At 38.3% G+C, this 26,581-nt stretch overlaps 2 protein-coding genes across 2 annotated transcripts; both read left to right on the top strand.

Annotated features, from left to right (window-relative positions):
- The first annotated feature begins 822 nt into the window (after positions 1-822).
- LOC113253006 (fatty acid-binding protein 9) lies at positions 823-4,389 on the top strand. The gene is made up of 4 exons (XM_026495836.3): positions 823-933; positions 3,169-3,341; positions 3,816-3,917; positions 4,080-4,389. Exons 1-4 carry the CDS (start codon positions 861-863, stop codon positions 4,128-4,130), a joined length of 399 nt encoding a protein of 132 aa, XP_026351621.1. The 5' UTR covers positions 823-860; the 3' UTR covers positions 4,131-4,389.
- Positions 4,390-14,477: 10,088 nt separating this feature from the next.
- Positions 14,478-22,236, top strand: PMP2 (peripheral myelin protein 2). Its single transcript, XM_026495835.4, has 4 exons — positions 14,478-14,613; positions 16,300-16,472; positions 17,030-17,131; positions 18,457-22,236. Exons 1-4 carry the CDS (start codon positions 14,541-14,543, stop codon positions 18,505-18,507), a joined length of 399 nt encoding a protein of 132 aa, XP_026351620.1. The 5' UTR covers positions 14,478-14,540; the 3' UTR covers positions 18,508-22,236.
- Positions 22,237-26,581: the final 4,345 nt, after the last annotated feature.

Here is a 26,581-nt window from a genome sequence, read left to right as displayed (position 1 = left end):
AATTCTACTGCCTTTGTTTTCTCGAATGCAGATATCAAGATGCCATTTTTCTCTCTAAAACTTCCCCTCACAATTCCAAGCTGTATCTTTGATTTTTTTTCCAAGTAGTATCTTAATAATCAAGATTACCTTGTAAGCCTAAAAGATGAATTTTCCAAGCATTAGCTCCACCTCCTCTTTGGGGCTTAAGTCACAAAACACCATTCGATGGTAATTGTTACCTTTCTTCCCAGTGGGCAATTACTCCTGATGAACAACAATGATAATATTAATAATACTCTATACCTCACTCCAAGCAACTGCAAGACATTTCAGTTACATTAACTAATATCAGTTCATCAACCCTGCAAGGAAGGGAGGGGAGGATATTATTTTAATGAAGAGTGTACTCTGGCACCATGACGTGTCCAAACAAAAAAGAGCTGAGGTGGGCCAGGCAAGGACGTGCTTCTATTATCAGGTAGGAAAACGACCTTAGTCAGGTGTTTCTTGGACATTTGTGGGATATTCTTTCCGAGTTGACTCAGCATTCAAATTTCAAAGGGCTGATGTATTGAAAATTGTCTCCATTCCACAAATAATATTTATCAGGTGACTTGGGGGTGTAAATCTCTTTCCTAGAAGCTATAATCACTGACTTAAATTCAACTTTACATGTTGATTTTCTGTTTCTTAATTTGGAGGTAAATAAAGTGAGTCATGCTGGAACCTGGAATTTTTGGTCTTGCTGCTGCCCATTGGTCATTTCAGAAAAGTCACATGATGAAGATGCCTTTTAAATTAAGATACTGGTCGCACTGCATTCCCTAAGTTTCTCTGGCTTTTTGTTGTGAGCGCCTCTACTCAGCAAGCTTGCCATCATGATTGAGCCCTTCTTGGGAACCTGGAAGCTGGTCTCCAGTGAAAACTTTGAGGAATACATGAAACAACTGGGTGAGAAATACCATTACGAGATTTGGAAACTGGCAACACGTTTTGTGATGTGGTTAGGTTTGCATACTACAATGAATTTTCCTACAATTCTCTCTTTTGTGATCTTAGGAAATAGTCATGTAAGATTAACAAACTTTATGTATCTGCTTTTGATTTTTTTGCTTACTGGCAATAATGGCCTCTTTTTGGAATACGAGGATCATAGAGACTTCCTTCTAGTCATTATCTGTATATTTAAGTCCATTTATCCTTTTTGAAAATACTTCTTCATCCTAAACCCTGGGTGGAGTTTCTCTCCAGCTTCATCATTTCAACTAATAGCGTTACCTAGCTTCAAATTTACAGATAGTAATAATATCTATAATTAAATTTATCAGCTAAATTTGTTTCAAGGTTTGCTTTAAGTTATGACTTCAAAAATGAAATTTCTGGTTGGTTAATATTCAGTCTTCATACGTATGGAAGGTATTTTTAAAATATTTTGAAATGGAACATTTTTACTCATCGAATGTCTCACCATTGGATATTTCTCAGAAGTATAAACCCTATTCACCTTTAGCTCTATACTCAAGTTGAATAAACATCAATTATAATGGCTCAGGCCTATAACAACTAAACTATTCTCACTAATGCTAAAAGAAGGGTAATTATTTAATATTTGATTAAGTAATTTTTAATATTTAATTCAGAGAAGTCTCCCTTGCAATAATAAACTGTATATAAAGCCAAGAATTTTCTTCTTTAAATTTGGCTGAAATGATCAATGCATAATAAGTCACTGTGTTCATACTGCAACATCTGTCCCGTTTTCGTACTCAGTATTAACTTTCTCAGGGAGCTATAAGCAACATGTTTCCCTGTTTGTTCATGGATTCATAGACTCACCTATTTTGAGTTAAAATTTGGGGGCACCTAAGAAACTTTGGTCTAATGGCAAGAGTAGCACTTGTTTTGACCGGGAGCTGGGCTTAGGCAGAGAGTAGCAGCTGAGCACCTACTGTGTGCCACTGCCATGCGAAGTCCTCGCACTCCATCTCCTAGCACACCCAGGAGGCAAGTACTATAGTCACCCATGTTCCGCTCCTGAGAAATCTGAAGGTTAGAGAAGGGAAACAATATGCCCGAGCTCACAGGTGACAAAGCCCGCGTTGTAACCACCCCACTCTTCTCTCTTCTGTGATCCACAGCTAATACTGCTTCTCTGTGGTCAGGTGTGTCTTGTCAGTTCCACAATTTAAATGTGAAACCGAGTTTGATATTGATACTAGAGGACTCAGCTCTTCTGGCTACCTATTATAGGAATCAAGCTTGACAATGGACAACCCCCAACCTGAACAACAGGACCGGGCTCTAAGCCAAATTGTCTAGTTTGCCTACTTTCTCTTTACGTGGCCAGATCTGAATGTAATCTGAAATAATAGAGGAATAAGAGAGAAATAAGAGAGGAGCTTGGACTTTATTATTTTTTTAAGGAATGTATTTATTTATTGATTGATTGATTTATGTGAGAGAGATCATAAGCAGGGTGGGGGGCGGGCAGAGGGAGAGGGCGAGAATCCCAAGCAGACACCCTGACGTGGGGCTCAATCCCACAACACCAAGATCATGACCTGAGCTGAAATCAGGAGTCAGATGCTTAACCGACTGAGCCACCCAGATGCCCTGGAGCTTGGACTTTATAAGTCATAATCATTCAGAGTAGTTTAGATACTCTGAAAGTTGTATTTCTTGTTTTGCTTTTTTTTTTTAAGTGTGCTAAAATTCTTAGACAATCAGAAAACCTGTGTTTGAATCTCAGCTCTGCTACTTAGCAGACACATCACCTAGAATAAGCCTCTCTACGTCTCTAGGACACTGTGTACTTATCTCTAAAATGAGGATAATAACACCCTCAGCACTGCTGTTGTAACACCCCACAAGGTAAAGCATGAGTTCTGATCCCCTGAAAGGCACCATATAGATACACATTTTAGGTGAAGCACGAGTCTGGAAGATTTTAGATGAGGCCCAATAGCCTCAAAAAGTGAATTTAGTTTTTCGAAATGTCAAGTGTAATTACTAGATATACCTTCTGAATGGGCTTGTTTGGCTCAACCCCCATCACTATGAGCACTGAAGAAATTATGGCACATTACCCAAAACCTGAATAGATGAAGTATATATTCTCCTTAAATTGCTTTCCAAAATGGTTGTTAGCACTTCCTCAATGTCTTATGAAGCCGTATTGCCTTACAGGGATGAGCACAGCAGCCAGGAACCTGGCAGGGTTAGCGAAGCCCAGAATCAGCATAAGTGTCAATGGGGATGAAGTGAACATCAAAACAGAAAGTTCCTTCAAGAACACTGAGATCTCCTTCAAACTGGGGGAAGAATTTGATGAAACCACAGCAGACAACCGGAAAGTAAAGGTAAGAACTTCCTGGTGTTCCACAATCCAGAAAAAACCTAGAAGGTGGTTGAGCATGGTTCATTCATATCCAATTTGATTAATTACCAAGTCAGTTTGGGCTTATTTTGTTAATTACTATTGAACATCTCTAAAGCCAATCTCTTTGCAAATTATTCTGATGGTTAACAGGGCCAAAAAATTTGACATGTTTTCACTTCTTTCTGATCTCTCTTTGTCACTGTATAAAAGAGCATATAGAAGAGAACAATAAGTCACAAAGAGTTTAGGTATTGTTCGTCTGGGGAAGGAGAGCATCATTGAATAATCTCTTGAGACTTCTCTAGTTTGATGATATTAAATGATGACAAGAACGGAGGGGGGATTTGGGGGGAAAAGAATACCAAAATAGAAATGAAAAAGTAGATGGCTTGTCTTCGGTAGCTTAGAGTGTAGTGAATTGCTATTTCTAACTGATTCCTTTATGCATTCATAGAGCATCATAACATTAAACAGTGGGGCGATGATTCACGTCCAAAAATGGCTTGGCAAAGAGACGACAATCAAAAGACAAATTGTAGATGGAAAAATGGTAGTGGTGAGTTTTCAAAAAATTGAATTTTTTAGATACTCCTATTTGATGCATGCCTTTCAAGTTACCCAGTTGTTGTGCATCTTGAATTGAGAGTCTGGGGAAGGAGGGACAGAGCAAGTTTAAACTGTCATCCACCAACTCTAATAGGTCCCTTTTTGCTTTTAGGAGTATGCCATGAATAAAACTGTCAGCACTCGAGTTTATGAAAAGGTATGAGGGAAGCGTCTACATTGGTGGAAACTTGTTCACTAACAGGAAGCTGAGACTTGAAGAAGATATGCCTCAGGGCCGGTGATTTAAACAATTGTTCAACATAAATTTGCTCAATAAAATGAAAAAATTAAGAGCAGTTTTGGAGCTGTGTGATAGTGAGGGTTGGGGACAAGCAGATTAATTGGCGAGGTAAGAAGCTACTGCTTATGGTATGATTATAAGAGCACCAAAGTCCCCCGAAGCCTCGGTCCCCCTGACATCCATAGTCCTTGAGTTCCTTCCAGTGGACCTAGTACATTTAGGTTAAGACATTCTGTCAAAGAGTGCTCTGTGGAAATTCCTGTGACTTCCCAGAGGGTATAATACACCGAGATACAATCACTGGAATCTACTTTGGGCAGCACAGATGCTGAAAACCAACATTGCTGACTTTTGATTTCTGCAGAGGGCGGCTCTGCTTAAAGTCATTGGGATAGATAGAGCACAAAATAGAGCCTGACCCTCATATGCTGTGGTTGAATTACTATGGAAAAACGTTTAAAATAATTATTGTCTTACTTATCGATAAGCCCATTTAAAATAATCAGGCTAGGGCATCTGTTACCACTATTTATAGTTTAGTCTTTGCAGAATGACATTATGTTAAATGCCAGTCTTGAATTTCTAAACGCCTTGTAAGAATATAATTGTTAGAGCTACACAAAGTCCCTTAATAATTTCATTAAGGACTGTTGCTAGGAAGTACTCTCAGGCTTAGAGCAAAACAGAGTAATATAGGTAAAATTAAAGTGTAAAGCCTGAAAACCCGAAGGGAGGAAATAGGGAAAGAGTAAGAATTATGTAAATATCATGTTGTACCTCAAATTTAAAAATAGATAGTAGTTGATCAAAAATAAGTCCTAAGAGTTGTGTTTAATATGTGCTAAAGTAGAATGACCATGTAATTTGTTTTCTAAAATGGAAAGGGGGTGCCTGGGTGGCTCAGTCAGTTAAGCGTCTGCTTTCGGCTTAGGTAATGATCCCACGGTCCTGGGATCAAGTCCTGCATCCAGCTCCTTGCTCATTGGGGAGCCTGCTTCACCCTCTGCCTGCCACTCCCCCTGTTTGTGCTCTCTCTGACAAATAAATAAACAAAATCTTAAAAAAAAAAAAAGTGGAAAGGGGCTGTACCAGTAATTACATTTGGACAACAGGTGTAAATGGGGACTGCCCTAGGCCAACTGGGGGGAATGGCCACCTTAGTACCTATGAAATTGAAAGGTAATATACAAAAGCACTGAGTGTGGGGCTGGGGCAAGAACTGAACCAAGGAAAGTAAGGAGGCCAAGAAAAGGAACTAGGATTGTCATATTAAAAGGAGAAGCATGCACCTGAAGTGATGGGCTTGGTGGTAGCCACACTGCTGCTGAATGTGGGCAGTGACAGTCATTCCCACATGACTTGTGCCCGTCCTTCCTTTTTTTTTTTTTTTAAAGATTTTATTTATTTATTTAACAGAGATAGAGACAGCCAGCGAGAGAGGGAACACAAGCAGGGGGAGTGGGAGAGGAAGAAGCAGGCTCATAGCAGAGGAGCCTGATGTGGGGCTCGAACCCAGAACGCTGGGATCACGCCCTGAGCCGAAGGCAGACGCTTAACCGCTGTGCCACCCAGGCACCCCTGTGCCCGTCCTTCCTAAAGGACCCAAGTGTATACAAAATGTAACCATGCTTGCTCTCCAGAAGTCAGAGACTCTCCATCCTCAAGGTGTCCTTGCACAAAGAGGAACATGGGCCAATGGTTCTTTAATCAGAAGGCAGTCTCTGCCAGGTGGATTCAGGTGATAGCCACTTTAGCAATGCCCCTCAGAGCAGGGGTTGAAGGGTTTCTCGCAGCCATCAGGAAGAAGATATTACTCTGAAAAGCACTAGGCACTTGCTCATTCAAATCTTTGGATTTATAGGATGCCTGGGTGGCTCATAGGTTAAGCATCTGCCTTTGGCTCAGGTCATGATCCCAGGGTCCTGGGATAGAGCCCCAAGTGAGCCCCATGTCCGGCTTCCCACTCAGTGGGAAGTCTGCTTCTCACTCTGCCCTTCCCCCGGCATGCGTGCTCTCTCTCTCACAAATAAAAAAATAAAGTCTTTTAAAAAATAAATCTTTGAATTTATAGAGGCATAATTAAGAAAAGAAAAATATAGTTCTGAATTTTCAAGACCTCTCTTTATGTCGCATCTCAAGGTTCAAAGAGCCTAAATGAAATGAAAGCCTGATGTTGAGTCTTTAGTAGGCTGAATCAAACACACTACTCCTGAGGAAATCATTCATTCAACTGACAACTGTTCAAAGCCAACTTAGGTGCTGGAACACAGCAGCATGTTAGGCGTGGAGTTCACAACTTTTGATGTTATGAGTAGCCCGGCATCTTGAAACCCTATTGCTTTTACTTTTATTCTCAGTCAACTCATATCAAAATTTCTGTAGGAAAAAAACTCACTGAAGTTTATACTTAGAAACAGAAGGGGCAATGAACCATGAGAGACTGTGGACTCTCGGAAACAAACTGAGGGCTTCAGAGGGGAGGGGGGTCGGGGATTGGGATAGGCGGGTGATGGATAGTAAGGAGGGCACATATTGCATGGAGCACTGGGTGTTATACGCAAATAATGAATCATGGAACATTGCATCAAAAACTGGGGATGTACTGTATGGTGACTAATATAACAAAATAAAAAGTATAAAAAAAAAGAATCATTTGTCTTTGCTAAGGACTTTCACATGATCAGTCTCCTGGTATATCTGACTTGCCTTCAAAAGTCATTGTCTGCCTATAAGTAAATGATAACACGCCGTATGTGTCAAGTTATACTGTATTTATCATTATCTGTAAGTAAATAATAGCATGTCACATTTGTTAACTTGTGTTGGAAATAATGGAACTTTTCATTATAGTGACTTGAGCAATAAAAAGCCATTATTCACTTTCCAAAGGAGTTTGAAATAAAGGAAGTGAGAGTAGTTTTTATAAGCCACACAGGAAAATATATTGTATTTTTGAATATTTTTAACCTAAATGACTTGGTAGTAAGTCATATTTCAAATCCACACTGAAGTTTGTGGGAATATTAATTATCCAAAGATCATACTAAAATCATGATTGATACTACTACCAAAGAATAATTCACCAGATTTCTTTTTTTGTTACCCAGTACTATTTAGTAAATCATCAACAAAATGATTTGTTTTGAACATTCTTAGTGTATTTAATATTCATACTTTTTGCACAAAAATGCAATAAACATAAAAGTCCATGCTTTTCTTCACTGGCCGTAAAAAGATTACTGACTATTCCAAAGACAGTAACCAAGAATAGATGGAAAATTAAGATGAAATATCAGGAAATAACCTAATCCCAAAATTACAGGTTAAGATTTCTAAATTGAAAGTTTAGGGAAAATACAGTTTGTCCATTTTGAAGTTTGCCATCTAGATCCTGTGTGATTTTTGGAGAGGGATAAGACTGGGGAGGAACCATCTAGATACCACACTGTGCTAGAATGGGTCTTGTCTGTTAGCCCAGAGGCACACGCAGTGAAGTGGAATGAATGGGGTTTGAGAACCAGTCGGAACAGGACTTGAGTCCTGCTTCTGCCGTGGACGCCTATGTGAGCGCGCGTGAGCTGCTTAGCCACTGTGGTTTTCTCCTTTGCAAATTGGAGTCAGCTACTTCACAGAGTTGTGTAGATGGAAAATTAGGGTGAGATATAAAAAAATAACCTAACCCCAAAGTCTTAAGATTTCTAAATTGAACATTTAGAGAAAATACAGTTTGTGTGTGTGTGTGTGCACGCACATGTGTGTAAATAATGTTTTCTCTCAAGGCCTTTATACCATCTCAGTTATTGAAGGCATTCATAAGATATAATCGAGAAATAAAGTAGGAAAAAGTAGGCTACCTATGTCACACACGATCAGAAAATCACTTTAACTTCTGTAAGTTTACATTTGTTCTTTATGAAACAAAGCTAGACCCATGAACACTTCTCACTATGCTTTGCAAGTGAATTATTTTTCAGGGATTCCTTTCTCCCATCAGATGTAAGGGAGCAGATGGCTGAGTCCTAAAAAGTATTTCCTATGGCTCCTTATGCTAATGCCTAGAAAGTACAACCTCTTTAAATCTGCGAATGTCACTTTCTCACTAAGAGGGAAAAAATGCAAATCGAAGAGAAAAAGTGTGGCCAGCTTGGTATATACTATAATGACTAACAAAAGAAATGGAAATGCAGAAATTGTCTTCTATTTCCTCCCCAGTGAATGAGGAGCTTTAATTCTCAGGTGTTCTATTAGGAATAATGATTTGAAATCTTAGACTAGATTTTGAAAAAGAGACCATGTCTGTCCGAGTCTAGTAAAAACAAAGCTAAATGCATTGTTTGGAGGAATCAAAACCCACTTCCCTCTCTTTATTGACATTCAACAAAGGAAAAGCTATTAACCACCTTTGAGCAGAATAAATGTCACAGCAACTGTCACCATAGCAACCAAAAGGTCAAATACCCACTGGTAGCTAAGACATGATTTGCATTAAGAAAGCAACTATGATCTCAGTATTCTTAAACATAGAGAAAAACGCATGAAAGCTGTAATAGGAAGATATCCAGCCTGAAGTGCCATTGTCACCTTCTGTCAAACAGCTTCCTGGGTGGGGGGGCACCAGATGCCTCAGTGGCTGCGTTCTGAAGGTAAATCAGATCATCAGTCTCATAGCATCTGGTGTCTAAACAATTCCATAAGGGATCTTTCTACAAAAGAATGGTTCATTGGCTCTTTAATGGTATCCTCACTACCTCCATCTACAAATGATAGAGAATAGTGATTGGGGAAAAAAAAGAAAATAACAATTGGATATTCTAATAAGTCTCTGAATGTTTGCTTAATGTCTATCTTCCTAACTAGAATATAAGGCCCATATGGGCAGGAACTGTTGCTGCTTTACTCACCGTGTTCCCTCCCGTGCTAGCTAAGTTCAGTAAATTTGCGTGGAGTAATTGTCTGCCTGCGTGCAGGTGAGAATATGTACAATGAATCTTGGAATTACCTTACATATGCACTTCCCTAGTGGTATACCATGCTCATGTCATCCTGAACATGGAAAGAATCACCTGCTTTTACCACTGACTGAAAGAGTGACCAAATGAAGGAATGGGTGCTGTCATTAAGTTTCACGCTTAGAGATGACCCCCAGCCAATGCCTTTCCCGTGCTTCCACTGGGCATGAAAAAGGAAAGAAAGAAAAGGCAGGGGAAGGAGAACAGAGAAAGGAAGTTTAGGAGAATAATATTACTGATCACAGCACTAATTTTAGATGCTTTCATAATACTTATTATAGGAGTTAATGCAAACAATAACCCCCATAAGTAGAAAACTTTATATTTTCTTCATTCGGTCAGTCAACAAATATTTATTGACTGTGTCCATGCATGGTGTTATGGACTTGGGATACTACACGAGGAAAGTCACATGTTGTCCCCACTTCTATGGAATTTAGACTTCAGTGGGCAATATACATATTAATCAAATGATATCCAAATTTAATAAAAATTGCTATTGCTGTAACTGCTCAATGATGTTATACTAGAGAAAGGTTAAGAAAGATGATTGAGTTGAAATCTAAAGGATGTCAACCCAAGGGTAGGAAAGTATGATTGAGCTGAGGTTTAAGGATTAACCATATGGAAATGGTTAGACATTCCAAGAAAGGAGAAGAGCATGTGCAAAGACCCTCATAGAAGCATGTTGGAAATTAGTATTTTCTTTTTTATACTCTGTAAGATTTTGTGTAAGATTGGTGCTATTTTTTCTGTAAACACTTGTAATAATTCATTGGTGAAGCTTATGGGCCTGGAGTATCTTTGTGAGACAAATTTTAATTATAGATTCAATAATAATTTGGGAGTATTCACATTTTTACTTCTTATATTATTTTTGGTAAATTGTGTTTTCTAAGGAATTTATAAAATTGCTTTTAAATCTTAAAATTTATTGGCATGAAGTAGTTCATATTATTTTCTTAATCTTTTTAATTACTTTAAGTTGTATAACTATAATTTTCAATAACTAGGATATACTGATACATTCTTTCTCATTCCTGCAATCCATAACCTTTGCCTTCTCTCTTTTTAAGTCTATCTTGCTAAAAGTTTGCCAATTTTATCAGTCTTTTTCTTTTTAGAAGATTTTATTTATGTGTTTGTTGGGAGAGAGGGAGAGAGAGCATGTTGAAGCGTGCGAGCAGGCTGGGGGACAGAGAGAGAGAGGATCCCAAGGGGACGCACAGCAGAGCATGGAGCCCAATGTGGAGCTCGATCTCATGACCCTGAGATCATGACCTCAGCTGAAACCAACAGTTGGGTGCTTAACTGACTGAGCCACCCAGGTGACCCTCAATTTTATCAGTCTTTAAAAAAAACTATTGGTTTTGATGATATTTTCTATAACATGCTTGTTTTTATTTTATTAATATCTGCTCTGTCAATCATCTAGTTCTATGGACTCCTGTTTCTTTTGCTTTTTGAGCATATTTTCTTATCTCTTTGCTCTATTTACTTATTTATCTAAGATTTTATTTATTTATTTTAGAGAGAGAGAGCATGCTTGAACAGGGGGAGAATCAGAGGGAGAGGGAGAGGGAGATAATCTCCAGCAGACTTCGTGCTGATCACAGAGCCCCATGTGGGGCTCAATCCCCCAGGACCCCTAGATCATGACCTGAGCCAAAACCAAGAGTCTGATGCTTAACCAGCTGAGCCACTCAGGTGCCCATCTTTTATTTTGCATTAACAATGTACATGAAAAGTTGTGGAAATAATTTAGACTTACGGTGACATTACCTTCTTTCGGAGAGAGTTTATTTCTGACTGGTAGCTAGTTCACTGGCTATCCAGATCACACTGAACTAATTTTAAGAATTGAATTGATATAAGCACGGGCCTACTTAATTCACTTTTTTCCCTATGCTGCAACCTTTCAAAGTCCCAAACCAAAGCATGATGATTAACCAGGACTCTCTCTCATTGTTCCCCTAACCTTGTAACACGGTCATAAACGTTCCTCCGATTTCTGCCTCTCATCTGCCTTTTGCAGATTTCATCAATCCCTAGAGGGGCAGCAGCCCCAAATATTGGGACTGTTTTATGGCCTTGCGTTTTTCACCCAAATCCTAGACCCTTAATTTTTCCCTGCTTTTTTATCTCTCGGATACCTTGTAGAATTAAAAAAAAAAAAAAAAAAAAAAAAGGCATCCGTTTTTTCTAAGATGTCATAGTTGGAAAGTTAACTTCCTCATCTATCATAAGGAAATGAAAATTCTAAAGTCCATGTTTGTTTATTCAATAATTTTTTTAAATGACCATTTTATTTACAGTGACACATTATTTGGTGTGATTTTCATGCCAAGTATGATCACAGTATTTCTATTTTATAAATATAATAATTTTAATATAGAAAGTAAGTTCCAAAAGGGCATGGAATTTTGTTCAATGATGTTTAACCTTGAACAGTGCCTAGCACTTAGTAGGCTCTCAATATTTTTGCGATTAAATGAGAGGAATGGAGACAGATCTTTGGCATTCCAGAGCGTGATCATGAATTCTTGGTTCATTTACTACAGGACGGCTGGTTATCACTTTTCCAGATATATAACTGGATGCATCTTGAAGACAATTATATGAGGAAATTATATTTACATGATATATTATAAAGAGCAATCTTTATTTTGTTTGGACTTCTGGGTGTTCTTTTCGGTGTATGATGCAAGTAGCTCCTCTTATCATGAGAAATTACATAGGCAATAAATCCAAGGAAGGTGAATCCATACTGTAAACAGACTATTGTATACCCATTTTACAAATATTTAGTTCAAGCCTAAATATATGTGTATAGTTATAATATGGTTCTGGTGTTCATTATCCATTCTTTTTCACTAGGATGTTGATGACTTTCTTAGCTAGGATTGACTTAATGTCTTGAGCCTGGTTTAGTCTGGATCTTTGCTCACTGCTTTGATCTGTGCCTTTGACATGAGCCTCAGAATTTTATCTTTGTCTGAATACAGCTGGTTCATTCCAGCAGTCAGGTACATTGCTGATAAGCTAAAATAGAAAATTCTTTTCTTTGTTTAAAATTGCTTCAAAGTTATAAGCCCTGCCAATACATAGGTCAATGTTTATATTTTAACTCCACAGCTGTGCCTGTGTGCAATACAGGGACAGCTGAAAATTCATACAGCTCTCCTAGATCAGTCCCTCTGAACACAAGGGCTCAGCTCAAGTGGGCTGGTTTGAGAGTCCTTCACAGATTTAGGCAGAACACCTAAATGTTGAATGCTACACTTCTCAATAAAGCAGGGTCACAAAAAATTTTTTTAAGGACACAAGTGATAACATCATTCATTTTTATTAAGTATTTTGGATAAGAAAATAACGCATTCTAACAATATAAGGGGCTCAGCCAGTAAAGCAACCAACTCAGTTTTGGCTCAAGTCATGATCTTCACAGTGGTGGGACTGAGCCCCAGGTCGGGCTCTGCACTCAACGTGGAGTTTGCTTCAGATTCTCTCTCTCTCTCCTTCCCACTTTCTCTCTCTCTCTTTCTCTCAAATAAATAAATAAAATCTTTAAAAAAAATAACACATTCTCTAATCAAAAGCCCTTTCTTTTTCATAGCTGTTTCTTCTATTCTAGTACAATGTCCTTCCTCCAGTTATATTCTCTTGGGTCTAGGACTGGGTTAGCAGGTTAGCTGAGGAATTTTTCCAGTCACTGTTTCATTCCTACTTTGAGTTATCCATGCACGAGTAATGTAAGGTGAGACTCAGACTCATGGTACAAGATTCCATATTTTGACCCAACTTGGACCCTAACAACAAAAATGAAATCGTTATGGCTCAGCTATGACGTTGGTAACTGAAGCCCAGGAGGCCAGCAATTCTACCTGTTATGAGCAATCTGATCATGGGAAAATATCCCATCGTCGCGAAGAGTGCCAACCTGTGTACAAATACTTACAACCTAGTAATATCAGTTGTCTCACAGTCAGGATTGATGCCAATACATAAACCCACTAGGAAAAGTTATGGCGGCAAGAAGGTATTCCCAAGAGCAACACTTATATTTGAGGTGGTTTTATATCTGCTCCCCCTGGTCAAAGACTAGGGCTCTGATGTACCATAGTAGCTTGGATGCCTTATCTCTTGAATTTCACCTCTCTTGATTTTGGAGTAGAAATGAATATCTCTGTTTAGTCACATGATGATGTCAGTATCATCTGACCTTTGGCCAAGGCCTCTGTGCATATGTGATATAAAGGGAGCAGTGTAAGATAATGGCCCGAGTCCGGGCTGGAGAACAATGCCAGGTTCAAACCTTGCCTCTCCTCATTCAAGTTTTGGGAGCAAGTTACCTAACCTTCTCATTGGTAAAATGGATGTAATAATAGTACTTAACTCTTGGAGGTGTTGAGAGAATTAAATGAAATAATTCATAATAAGCACTTAGCATTGGTGACTGGCTCGTAAGGAGCTCTCAGTATACATTAGTATTATTTATATAGAAAATCCTTCTCTTTATAAAACCAAAGATTTATTTCAAAGGGTTTAAACTCAAGGTTGTTGTATTAACTAAGAACCTGCTTAATTTGAACTTAAGTTTGCTTTTCTTTAGATGAAAATCTTTGCTGTGGCCAAAGATCGTGTTTTAGCACGACTTCTTAGCCATCCCATGAATACAATGTCTGTGCTCTGCTGTAATAGACTGACCGTATTGTCTGCCTACTCTGCCTGCCTGGGATATGTGAACTATGCCAAGCCTCCCTTACCTATGAATACTTCCTCACACTGCTTCCCTGCATTTCTCTCCCACAACATATTTGAGGCGGTTATCACAATACTCATGGACATTTTCCTCTCTTTCTTCTCTTTTCAATAAGAATTCTTAATTGTGCAGACTCAGGATTGAGAGTGACCAAGATGCCTAAACACACACACACACACACACACACACACACACACACACTCATTCATGCTCATATAATTTAGTCTGGTATAGGAGTCAATTCACGGAGTCTTTTCCAAAGCATTAAAGACTAAGCACTTCTTAAAAATGTAAGATTGACCAAAAATTGTTTTGAAGGTTCAAATAGTACTGTCATTGATCTTTATAAAAATTTTTGGAGACTAAAGGAAACATTATGTGGGGCTTTCTTTTGTCCTAAGGGATGATTCATTGCCCAGTCCTGACACTGCTTTTCCCCATTGGGTCTCTGTGAGAGTCACATGCTTTGGACATCTTTGAAAAGAATCTTCTGAGGCCTCAGCATCTCATTTGAGTCTCCTGAACCTCATCTAGAATTGTGTTGAATTCTCATCCATCACAATGAGCAACAAATTCTTGGGCACCTGGAAACTTGTCTCCAGTGAGAACTTCGATGATTACATGAAAGCTCTGGGTAAGAAATGTTCCCTGTTGCTCTGGCTGAGAAGATCCTTTTTGAGAAAGCTGCCTGCCTACTTCCTTTTAACTCTTTTTTCTAGGACTCTGCGGAATTTTGCACAGGCTGAAGTACAATCCTTTTCGCAATTAATCTTCTGTTGTGTCATTCCAATAATTTATTGCACTTCATTTGTGGAAATTTTAATAGATTTTAACCTAAGAGCTGCTTAATTGCGTAGAACTCACACTGATTTCAAAGGTGGTTTCGTATCAGCAGGGCTTTGCTTTTTTTAAAGGAAAGAAATCTTAGAGGCTTAGTCAACCCATCCTCTGGCTTTCCTGAAGGTTTGTCTTATAACAGCTGAAGTGCTCATAAAATAAGGAGCTGAATATACTAAAGTTAATAGAAAAGCTCAATTTAAAATGTTGGTGGTTAGCTAAACCAGAAGTTTATACTAATTTCTGATGTTAGGCTAATATCAGACTTTCCTGGAGTTGGAGCAATGGATGAAAATGAAAAATCCAGTCATTAGTTTTATCAACTTTATTTTATACTGTTCCTAGAGAATGTTCCATGATATGAGCACAACAGGTATGAAGTATTTTTGGAAATTTCCAGAATATAAATATAAGGGAAAGTGATGCCAATGACCCAGGTTGCTATGCTTAACAAAGGGCCTGTATCTTTACTTACCCATTCAGAAAGCTTATGAGAAGAGTTGTATTTTTTGGTAAAATGAGCAAAACATCACATCGCCTAGAAAACTATGAGACCTTACGGGGACAGATCCATACTATGAGGTTGGTGAGATTTATGGACTTGACCTTACAGCTGAGGAAGAAGCAAAATACAAGAGCCTCAATGAAGGACTCCCTAATTCTGTCATTTTCAAATTTAGAATGCAAATTTGGTATGGTGTAGATTATCAGACTCTACTGCAGAGATTATATATAATATATATATATATTCATATGTTTATATGAAACTAGTTTATATGAAAATAGTTTTTCCTTCATTTATTTCTCTCATTTGACATTTCTCCTTCTCCACGTATTTCTATAGTCTTAGTACTAATAGTAATAAAGCTTGAGAGTCTAATTTTGTTTTGTTTTTCAGATGAAGAAAATTTTTAAAAATTATTTATAATTACGTGTAATGGTACAGATCTGGAAAGGAGACGGATAGATTTTTCCTACCAGTTAAACTTAGGGGCCACAACAAAATTGCAGAAATGAGATTCTATTAAGGATGTGGGGAGACTTCTTTTCTATATCCATAATATAATACTGAGAAAAAAATCATAGAACAGTGTGTATCTGTCATAGTTACATTTTAAAAATACCTATAATATTAATATGTAAAAACTAAAGTGCCTGGAATTCTGCATACAGAACACTGGTGATTTTCAAAGACTGTGGGATTAGATGTGGTAAAAGGGGATGACTTGCACAATTTAGGCTAAACATGTTTATCTTTAAAATCTGCAGACATTACTCTTGTAATAATAAAACCTGAAATATTCAAGTTGATGGACATGTATTTCCATTAAGTGGTGAAACGTGGGAGGAGGTCCTCAATAGTTAGTGATACTATCTGCCGTCTCCACACCCGAGGCACAACTGAGCATAGAAAGTGGCCACGCATAGTCTCTCTAGGTCCATCTCTTTGTCAACATAATTCTAACATTATCTTGATTTTCAGGTGTGGGGTTAGCCACCAGAAAACTGGGAAATTTGGCCAAGCCCCGTGTGATCATCAGCAAGAAAGGGGATATTATAACTATAAGAACTGAAAGTACGTTTAAAAATACAGAGATCTCCTTTAAGTTAGGTCAGGAATTTGAAGAAACCACAGCTGACAACAGGAAAACAAAGGTAAATTTTAATGTTCCTCTTCAAAGTTGGCTCATTCTCCGGCTTGAGAGGATTATTTCTGTTGGTGTTCAAAAGGGTCGACTACCCCATTCTATTGAAAACTGGGGCACCTGGGTGGCTCTATCAGTTAAGCATCTGCCTTGGGCTCAGTTCATGATCCCAGGGTCCTGGCCCATCCACTGGGCTCCCTGCTCAGTGGGGAGCCTGCTTCTCCCTCTGCCTGCTGTTCCCCCTGCTTGTGCACTCTCCCTTTCTCTCTCTCTCTCTCTGTCAAATAAATAAAATCTTAAAAAAAAAAAAAAAGAAAAAGAAAAAGAAAGAAAATGAATGTGTCTTGGGGGCACCTCGCTTGATCTCAGGGTTGTGAGTTCAAGCCCCATGTTGGGTGTGGAGCCTACTTAAAAAAAAATTAAATTAAATAAAAATTAAATTAAATTAAATAGAAAATGAATATGCTTCATGAGACATCTATTATGAAAACAGTTCAATACCAAATGAAATACTACTTTAATCAACTGAAGTCCAAGCAACTTGATTATGTGAACTTGTCTTTGCAGAGCATTGTAACCTTGTCAAGAGGCTCATTGAATCAAGTGCAGAAATGGGATGGCAAAGAGACGACAATAAAAAGAAAGTTGGTGGATGGGAAAATGGTAGTGGTAAGAGTATTTTCACTTCTAAATCCAAAAATAATAGTATTTAAATAGAGAAATTAGTTATATTATTTTCAAAATAGTTTTTTTTCTTTGCAATGCCAATGGATAAGAATGGCTAAGAATAAAGTCAGAGCTAATGGTTAGATGATAATCCAACCATGAAGACTCATCTACGGTACTTCAAGTATAGGTCCAAGGTCTTAGAAATAACAAAGCCCATTTGTTATTTTAGAAATAACAACACCTACCGATGTTCCATAGGGGAAGAAAGGGATAAAGAAAGGGGGGGTAATCAGAAGGGGGAATGAACCATGAGAGACTATGGACTCTGAGAAACAAACTGAGGGCTTCAGAGGTGAGGGAGGGTGGGTGAATGGGACAGGCTGGTGATGGGTAGTAAGGAGGGCACGTATTGCATGGTGCACTGGGTGTTATACACAACTAATGAATCATCGAACTTTACATCAGAAACCAGGGATGTACTGTATGGTGACTAACATAATATAATACAACAACATTAAAAAAAAAGAAAGAAATAACAACACCTAAAAATAACAGTAAAGTCAAAGGAAGTATGGATAAATCTCCCCTTTGTACTCACAGAGAGAAAAGCAAGTCTAAGTTTTAAAGGCAAAACAATCCCTGCCGGACGGCTCAATTATAGAATATTTGTAGATATCTAAGTGTTTTGCTTTCAAGAATCCAAAGTAACTTGGACTACGCCATGTAAATAATTTCTGCTCAGCTCATAGGAGACCGTTTAGTCTGCAGATAAAGAGCGATGATCAGGGTTACGTGGGGTGACGTCTAACGATTTTTTTGAAGTTTTAGCTTCTGTGCTTACTAATAAATACATTGACTATGGATTCAGGTAATTTTAAATGTTTTTTCCCTTTAGTTTAGAGGTTCTTATCCCTAGCTACCAAACAGATTTACACAGGGAGTTAATACCAACATGGGGCCCCCAACACAGATTAATGAAATGCAAACTTCTTGGGGGAGAAGGAGCCATCAGTATTTTCAAATGTTCCTCAGATGATGCAAATATGCATATAGTTTCGAGATCCATTTTTAGATTTAACTGCACGCAAATTATGCATAAAAACTTGCCACTTTAAGAAAATTCTTCCACGGTAACATAGATTGACTTCAAAACTGTTTCTCCTGTTTCAATGGCCATAATTCCGAATTGCCAGACACCGACACACTGATGTTCTACTCCTAAGTTTAATCTTATGAGCTTGTTTTTATTTTCTGTTGCTATGTGCAAATTTGCTATTCCCTAGTTTGAGTTTTAGGGACTCAATGATTCTCTCTCTTTTCTTAAGGAATGTAAAATGAAGGGCGTGGTCTGCACCAGAATTTATGAGAAGGTCTGAGAAAATCTCTTCCTCACTGAAGTGATATTTGATCATTTGATGTTGGAAATCAACGGTTTTCATTGGCAAGGCCCCACTACTCTGCAATTTGTTTGTTTTTGCTTTTGTCTTAATAGATCAGATAAGTAAAGGCCTAAACTGAGGTTTAATCTAAAATTCATTGTTGTTTCAACATTTTCAATGTGCATGCATTTCCTTACTATATTAAAGTATGTATAGCGGCCAGACCTTAGTAGTTGATAATGTCATTTAGTTATCTGTGAAATTCTAACCTATGTTGTATTTTGTATGTGTATCAAAATGACAGTAAAGCAAGTAACTGGCTAGTAAAAGGAACTAAATGTATTGATCCGAGTAGCAGCATGGTAGGGAGGAGGGTCAGAAGTGAGACAAACTACAAGAAGGAGCTATTTTAAATCAGAGTTCTATTTCAGCTAAAAGGGCAGCTTCTACCCCAGCCAATTTTTTTAAATTGACGGGTAATTTATGGACAGTGACATGCACAGATATCAAGGGTAGAGTTCAATCCATTGTGACAAATGCACGCACCCATATAACTCACATCCTGATCAAGATAATGGTACATTTCCTTTATCCCAGAAAGTTTGCTCATGCCTCTTCCCAGTGTCCTGCCCTGTCCCACCTCCACCAGAAGCAAGTAGTCATTTGTTTTCTATCATTTGGGTTTTACATTACAATTCTCTTTAACATGTGGGTTTTTATGCAAAGAAATGTTATTTTAATTCAAAAAAGTATACATTTTTAAAATGAAAAGGCAACCAGGAAATTTTTTTAAAATCTTAAAGGGGAAGACAACTGCTCCCATTCTGCATGGTATGAGCCAACACTTTGCACACGCGAACAAACCGTATTCATCTGCGACTGCAGCGTTCATACTGTTTTACATTCTGCTTTTTGTGACTTTAACACAGATTCTTCCACATTTCAACAGGTGCTATGCCATAATTTATTATGATTCTGTAATATAATGGTTCTATCTTTATGTCATATCCAGTTTGGAGTTATCGTAGATTATTTTGCAAAAATTGCCTTCATGTATATATCAGATTGTGCCGGATACTTTTTCTAGGAGAGGGTTTAGTAAGTCAAAGAATATGGAAAACCCGATAGTTTCTTCCTGATTATTTCTGTATTGCTTTCCTGAGTGTTGTTAGTGATGAGGGACCATGCAACCAGCGGTATACATGTATAGGGCGATGCATGAACACAGGTCCTACGCTGCTGCTAACAGCTACTAAATATTATATGTGTGCTGCGTGCCACGCTCATTGACCCTCTACCAGACGATTTACATGCCATGTTGCCATATTTAATATAATTTCACACAACAACCCTATCAAGTAATACTATTATTATCCCCATTTTGCAAAAGAGAGAACAATGTAGAATAACGTGTGCAAAGTCCCAAAGTGGTAGAAAATAAAGTGAGGTCATTTGCTGAACCTTTTCTCTATTTTGTCTCCTTGGCCACACCTGTCTATTAGAAACACATCTGTTTCTTGCAAAATCTCTACAAGTGTGCCATTAGAGATTATTTTTGCCAGTTCTTGAATTTCATATAAATGGAATCATACATGATGTGTTCTTTCTGTTTGCCTTTTTAAATTCAGCATAGCGTTTTTGGAAATTCATCCATATTGTGACATGCAGCAGTGGTTTGCTCCTCGATTGCTAAGTAGTAGTCTACTGCATGAATATACCCCAGTTTGCCTATCCATTCTCCTCCTAAGACAGTTGGGCTGTTTCTACTTTTTGGCCAAACATTTTTGGCTAAGACATTTTGGCCAAACATATTCTGATGAATAAAGCTGCTATAAACATTCTTGTACAAGGTTGTTGGTGGACATATGAGTTCCTCCCTTTTGGACAAATAACTGGGCACTGAATTACTGGGTCTAGTTGATTTTTGACAGGCAGGAATAGGGGCTACTGTGCCCGGGTAATAAAGAAACTCTTTCAGATGTATGATTGAGCAAATGACAAACGTGCTAATGTTGTTAGGGACCAGGATTTTCACTGTGGAAGAAGAATATACAGGTATGGAATGAGGGAGGCAAGAAAGAATCGTGTGAGAACGGACCGGAATCAATGTCAGTTTGTGGTTTCTAAGGCGTGTGTATATATGTGCGTACGTGTATGTATCTGCATGTGTTTATGAGTGTATATATACATGTATTTATATGTATGTGTATATACACCCGTACATTTCCCAGCTCTATCTGCCCAAAGAGTTTAGAAGCAATGACACCTCAGTAGGAATGAGTCCACCTACTGCCCAGACCTTCATGTTCAATGTCATTCCCCCCCTAAAAGGAATGAGGCTTCCTTGGAGAAACAGCTAATTCCAATGTGCGGTCAGGTTAGGCACAAGATGAGCCTGAAATACCTTGTTATACCAGAAAGTAAGGAAGTGTTTAGAAAAACAATAGAGGCATGCCACCAAAATACGGGAGCCAGATTGAAGGTGTCCCCCTTGGTCAAAACTGGGACAATTTGAAAAATAAAATAATTGAGAAAAAATCATAACTTATAAGCCACTGAAGGAAAAATGAGGATCCACGAATGCATAATGATAATGGGGAGATGAGAAGAGTCTTCATTATAGCAGAATGCCATGGGCTGAGCAGTAAATGTGGAAGGAGTGCTAGAAATGGAAAGTCACCATTTTTCAACTATCACAGTCAATATTGGTTCAGGCAAGAATTGCCAGTGGATGCTAAATCCAGAGGGAAATTTTGATTAGGAGAAGGATGTTAGTTTGGTCGTAAAGTAGCTCTTCACATACTGCTCATTTGTTATGAGGCAAAAAATAGTTTAACTATGCAGTGGAAAAACCGGACAACTCCTTGACTGGGTAATCCCCCCTGACATTGCCAAAGAGTGGCGGAAGAACATGTGCTTTCAAATGTGATACCCTGAGAAAGAACACCACTAACGTAGTCTTTCAGTCCAGAATCCCTATCTGGATCTAATCACGGGGAGACATCGGACAAATTCCAAATGAGGAATGTTCTATTAAAAAAGAGGAGGGTGCTGTTGACTGAATTCTTCAAAAATGTCATTGTCACAGAAGACAAAGAAAGGCTCTGTGGAAATTTTCTAGATTAAATTACATTCAAAATATGCGATGACTAAATCCAGTAAAAAAAAAAAAATTGAAATATAGATGGTAAATTAGGTTAGAAGTGTACTGGGATTATGCAAGAGAATATCCTTATTCTTGGGAAACACACACTGAAGAATTTGGGGGTAATAGGCCATAATATATGCAATTTACTTTAAAAACTGAAAAAAAAGTATGTTTATTTGTGTGTGTGCATATGTATTAGTGAGAGCAATTGATAAAGCAAATGGGGGGGGTAAACCTTAATAGACAAATCTGCCTAGAAGCTGTATGTATTTTCTTTGTAACACTTTGGTTCTTGCAACTTTTCTGCAAGTTTAAAGTTATTTCCAAACAAAAAAAAAATTTTTTTTAAAGCTGTACTTGGCAAGTCCTCCTCTGTCCCTGGGCATCTGATCAACACGTGTCTGAGAGGCACCATAACCGAGGTGTGGTTTTATTTATTTATTTTTTTTGGCTCCAGCCAGATAAACCCATTAAAAAGGAGAGTTTTAAAACTGTGGTGCTATTTTTAGAGGTTGTAGTAATATGACTTGCAATAAAATGTATTCCTCAATAAACATAAATGCTCTATTATACAAAAATCATGAGCAGTTTCTGTTTTTATAACAGGAAAAGTGGAACTACACTGATAATGAGAAAGACAAAATGATCATTTCAGCAGGTGCTACATGTTGCTAGATTTGAAGAGGATTTTCAAACAACCAGAAGTGGGGGAGGGAGCTAGAGTTCAGCAGTATTCAAAAATAGTCTCCGAATATAATTTTGTTCCTCAATTCTTCTTGATAGAACAAAAAGTTCTTTTTGTTAGAACATGGGGGCCTAAGAGCAATCAGACTGCCTAGTTCAAATTCCAATTTGCTGCTTACTAGCTATGTGTCATTGGACGAGTTACTTAACCTCTCTGTCCCTCAGCTCCTTCATTGTAAAAATGGGGATAATAATAGAACATTTCTCAAAGAGTTGTGAAGAATAAATAAATTAATATATGTAATGTCCTTGGCATAGGAAAAGCTTAAAGAAATGTCTTTTGTTATTATTTACCTAGTAATACACATGATGTTAAAATAGGTCATCTTATTACATCTCAAAATGAAGAGAATTTACAAGATCTCAGAGCTGTTGATACTGATTTGCACACCATGTGGCTAAATTTATTAAGAATATTATTTATACAAGCGTAAAGACAATCAAGAAAACTACTTACTCTTACAGAACTGCCTAGAAGTAGCATAGCACTTCGATTTTACCAATAACAGTTTTAGTTTCATGTTGACTGTAATATTTCTAATTTTTGACTAAGTCATTCTGGCTTAGATTTTGGAAATATTTCTTCTAAACTAAGTGGTACCTTTTTAAATATGGCTGCACCTTAGAATCATCTGGAAGTTTTTAAACATCTGTACCACAGACCCACTAAGTCATAATCTATGGGTGATGGGTGATGGGTGAGACCCAGGCATCAGTATTTTTCCAGGTGATTCCAATCTGTGGGAACCAGTTTGGGAAACATTGTGCCAAAGCCTTCCAAAGTTAGAAATTTAACGTAGGCTATTATCATGCTGCCATCCATTAAAATGGAGTGAAAGGTCATCAAAGTCAGGAGTACCAAATGTCCCCAACGTGACACTAAGTAACAGTGCGTAGTGAAAATACTATGGTAAAATCAATTCAGATGCAATCAAGTCTTTTGTTAGGAAAGCAACTGTTTACTTCTTATCTTTATTTCCACAGAAGGCAACACAATTGGCCATTATCCATGACATATGGAAAAGTGAAGGTTTCAAAATAACAAAATGTGAAGCAACAGGGAAAACAAAGCTATAAAATAATGCTAAACCTCCGTAAAATATAAACTATTTTTTCAGAATTTAGAACACAAGTTCAAATTGCTCAAAAAATGTAACATGGGACTAATTCTTGAAATAGCACCTTGCACATTTTGTTGTCTGTTAAAAAAATCAGTGATGACATTACAAAGTGTTCAGATCTCAGTTACCTGGATTGGAATTTGGGCACTATCTAAAATCCTCTGCCTTAGTAACCAACTGCAACAGTTTTTTCTCTTTTTTTAAAGGACTTATTTATTTATTTGAGAAAAAGAGAGTGGGGGGAGGGGCAGAGGGAGAGGAAGAGAGAATCTCAAGCAGACTTCCCGCTGAATGCAGAGCCCTATGCAGGGCTCGATCTCATGACCCTGAGATTGTTACCTGAGCTGAAATCAAGAGTCAATGCTTAACCCAGTGAGCCACCCAGGTGGTCCTATACAACAGTTTTAATTGGTCTGCTGGTGCAAAGTGAATAGCCCAGCAACACCAAAGGACTGATGCCTCTATAGTTAAGGGGTTTTGAAAACTAGGTCTGTGACAAGTCTAAGTTTCACATCCATTAAGACCAAATAATATTATTTCCTTGTTTGAATTTAAGATGGACATGAATTTTTGTACAACCTTGCATTTAGTTTACTTATTCTTGATTTTCTGTGATTGCATTTGTTTACAAGTTATTAATGCAACATCAATGCATGTAAGTTGCATTAAGTAAGATAAATAACGTAGGGGCGCCTGGGTGGCTCAGTTGGTTAAGTGTCTAACTCTTGATTGGGCTCAGGTCATGATCTCAGGGTCCTCGGATGGAGCCCCATGTCAGGCTCCATGCTCCCCTCGGAGTCTGTTTATCCCTCTCCCTCCTGCTTTGCTCCTCCCCTGCACTCTCTCTCTCTTTCACTAACATACATACATACATACATAAATAAAATCTTAAAAAATAATTAATGTATAGTAAATTGATGATAGCGTTCAGATTTACGATTTCCAAAATAAATCACTGGTGGGGTTGTATTGTATTTCCTTAATGTAATTTGGCATTTGGAGAATACCTATGGCACTTAAAGTCAGCCAAATCTAAAAATTTGGATTTTCATTAAAACCTATCTTTTGTTATACCACATTTTATTCATCTCAATCCCATTTCCCTCAGCTAGACTGCACTGGGTTTTGTTTTGTTTTTTATATGTATTTATTTGAGAGAGAGAATGAGAGAGAGCATGAGAGAGCAGGGTGAGGGGGTAAGGAGCAGGGGGAGAAGCAGAACTCCCCACTCAGCAGGGAGCCCCATGTGGGGCTCAACCTGGGGACTCTAGGATCCTGACCTGAACTGAAGGCAGACGCTTAACTGACTGAGCCACTCAGGTGCCCCAGTTTTGTTTTGTTTTGTTTTTAAGATCTCTTTACTTGAGAGTGAGAGAGAGTGTGTATGAGCAAGCAGGGGGCGGGGGCGGGTGCACAGGGAGGGGCAGAGGGAGAGAATCTCAAGCAGACTCCCTGCAGAGCACAAAGCAACATGGTCTTGATCCCACCACCCATGAGATCACGACCTGAGCTCAAACCAAGAGTCCGGTCGCCCAACTGACTGAGCCACCCAGGCGCCCCTAGACTGCACTGTTAAAATCAAACGCAAACAGAGACCAGGCTTGAAAATTCCCTGAGCAAATAAAACCAGTTTAGTCATACAAACAAAGCTTAATTTAGCTCATTTTGCAAGACAGGGGAGGCTCACTTGACCTGGGTTGCTTCTTGCTTGTGCCTGTGATGATTATAAGCAGAACTTAAATTGTTCCCCAAAATGAGAGGAAGTAACCACTAACCAAGTCCATTTCATTTAAGAAAATTCTAATATTGTAACCAGTTCCCGTGAAGAATAAACAGTCACTGCCTCCATATCACGTGAACTGCTTTATAACGATACACCTCCGAGCATCAGTCCATGTTTTGGTTTGGGTGCTCCTGGTTGGCAAACTGTCTTTCTGGTGGGCACAAATAAACTTTTACTAATTACTAGTTCAGTGCTTCACTGGTTTTACTTTTTTTTCTGAACTTTGACAGTTTGCTGTTGAAGGTGACATACCAAATCCTAAACTGCTTTGTGTCCATGAAGGCTTCCAGAAAAGTGCTAGGTCCCAGCAACTGTTAATTGATGACCTGACTGATATGGGAAGGGGCAAGGCGTCTATTGCATGTTTCATGTGTTAGAGAGGCAATGGGAGTGTAACGGCAAGAATCCTGCAAGTGTAGCGGGAACATATGGATTTGAACCACGGCTTTGCTGCTTGTGATGTCCTCGTTTGTACAATGGGGGCAATAATAGCTGCTTCACAGTTGATGTGGGGAGGAAAAATTTCATGCATATGAGGCACTTTGTGAAGTGTAATGTGTTAGTAATACATTAAATATTATTATGTCTATTGTTATATCACACATATAAATCCTTCTGTTCAGCATATAGGTTTTTTGTTTGGGGTGTGTGTGTGTGTGTGTGTGTGTGTGTATGAGAAGTACCCCCAAATAAAGCCTGTATGTAGAACCTTTCCTATTTATCAGGCTCCTAAATGATTAGATGTTAGAAAAAATTGAATAAAGTCAAATATATTACAACCTTGATTCATTCCCTTTATAAAGGGAAACAGATCCTATAAAATGCTGTTAAATAGAGTATTATTCAGCATCCAAAGTCCTGGGCTCGAATCCCAGTTCTATTGTCCTGCAGCTGGGTGAGCTCCCGTAGCTCATTTACGTTGCCAAGCTCCAGTTTCTCGGTCTTTAAAAGGAGGGGCTGATCTGGATGATCTTTTAAGATTTCACTTATTTCTACATTTTATATCATTGTAGCTAATAGGATTGGCTCTTCAATATTGAAATAACCTTATTAGGTTTGTGAACTTTCCTATTTTAACAGCTACCTGCTCCCCCAACTTCTAGATGTTTCATGCAGACAGAGATATGCATTTACAACTGTTCCCTTCCCCATCCCACACTGTTTCCCATCCAACATCACCTTCAAGAGACATGGGTCCCATGCGAACTTCTTTGACCTGCCTCCAAGGAGGAGAATTTAAGAATTCCCTCCACTCTGTTTCCACTGCAATATAAC

Source organism: Ursus arctos, unplaced genomic scaffold (genome assembly GCF_023065955.2).
Source record: "Ursus arctos isolate Adak ecotype North America unplaced genomic scaffold, UrsArc2.0 scaffold_6, whole genome shotgun sequence".
In the NCBI taxonomy this organism is placed as follows: Eukaryota; Metazoa; Chordata; class Mammalia; order Carnivora; family Ursidae; genus Ursus; species Ursus arctos.
Note: the sequence above shows the minus strand (reverse complement) of the source record. Positions and strands in the feature narration are given on the sequence as shown.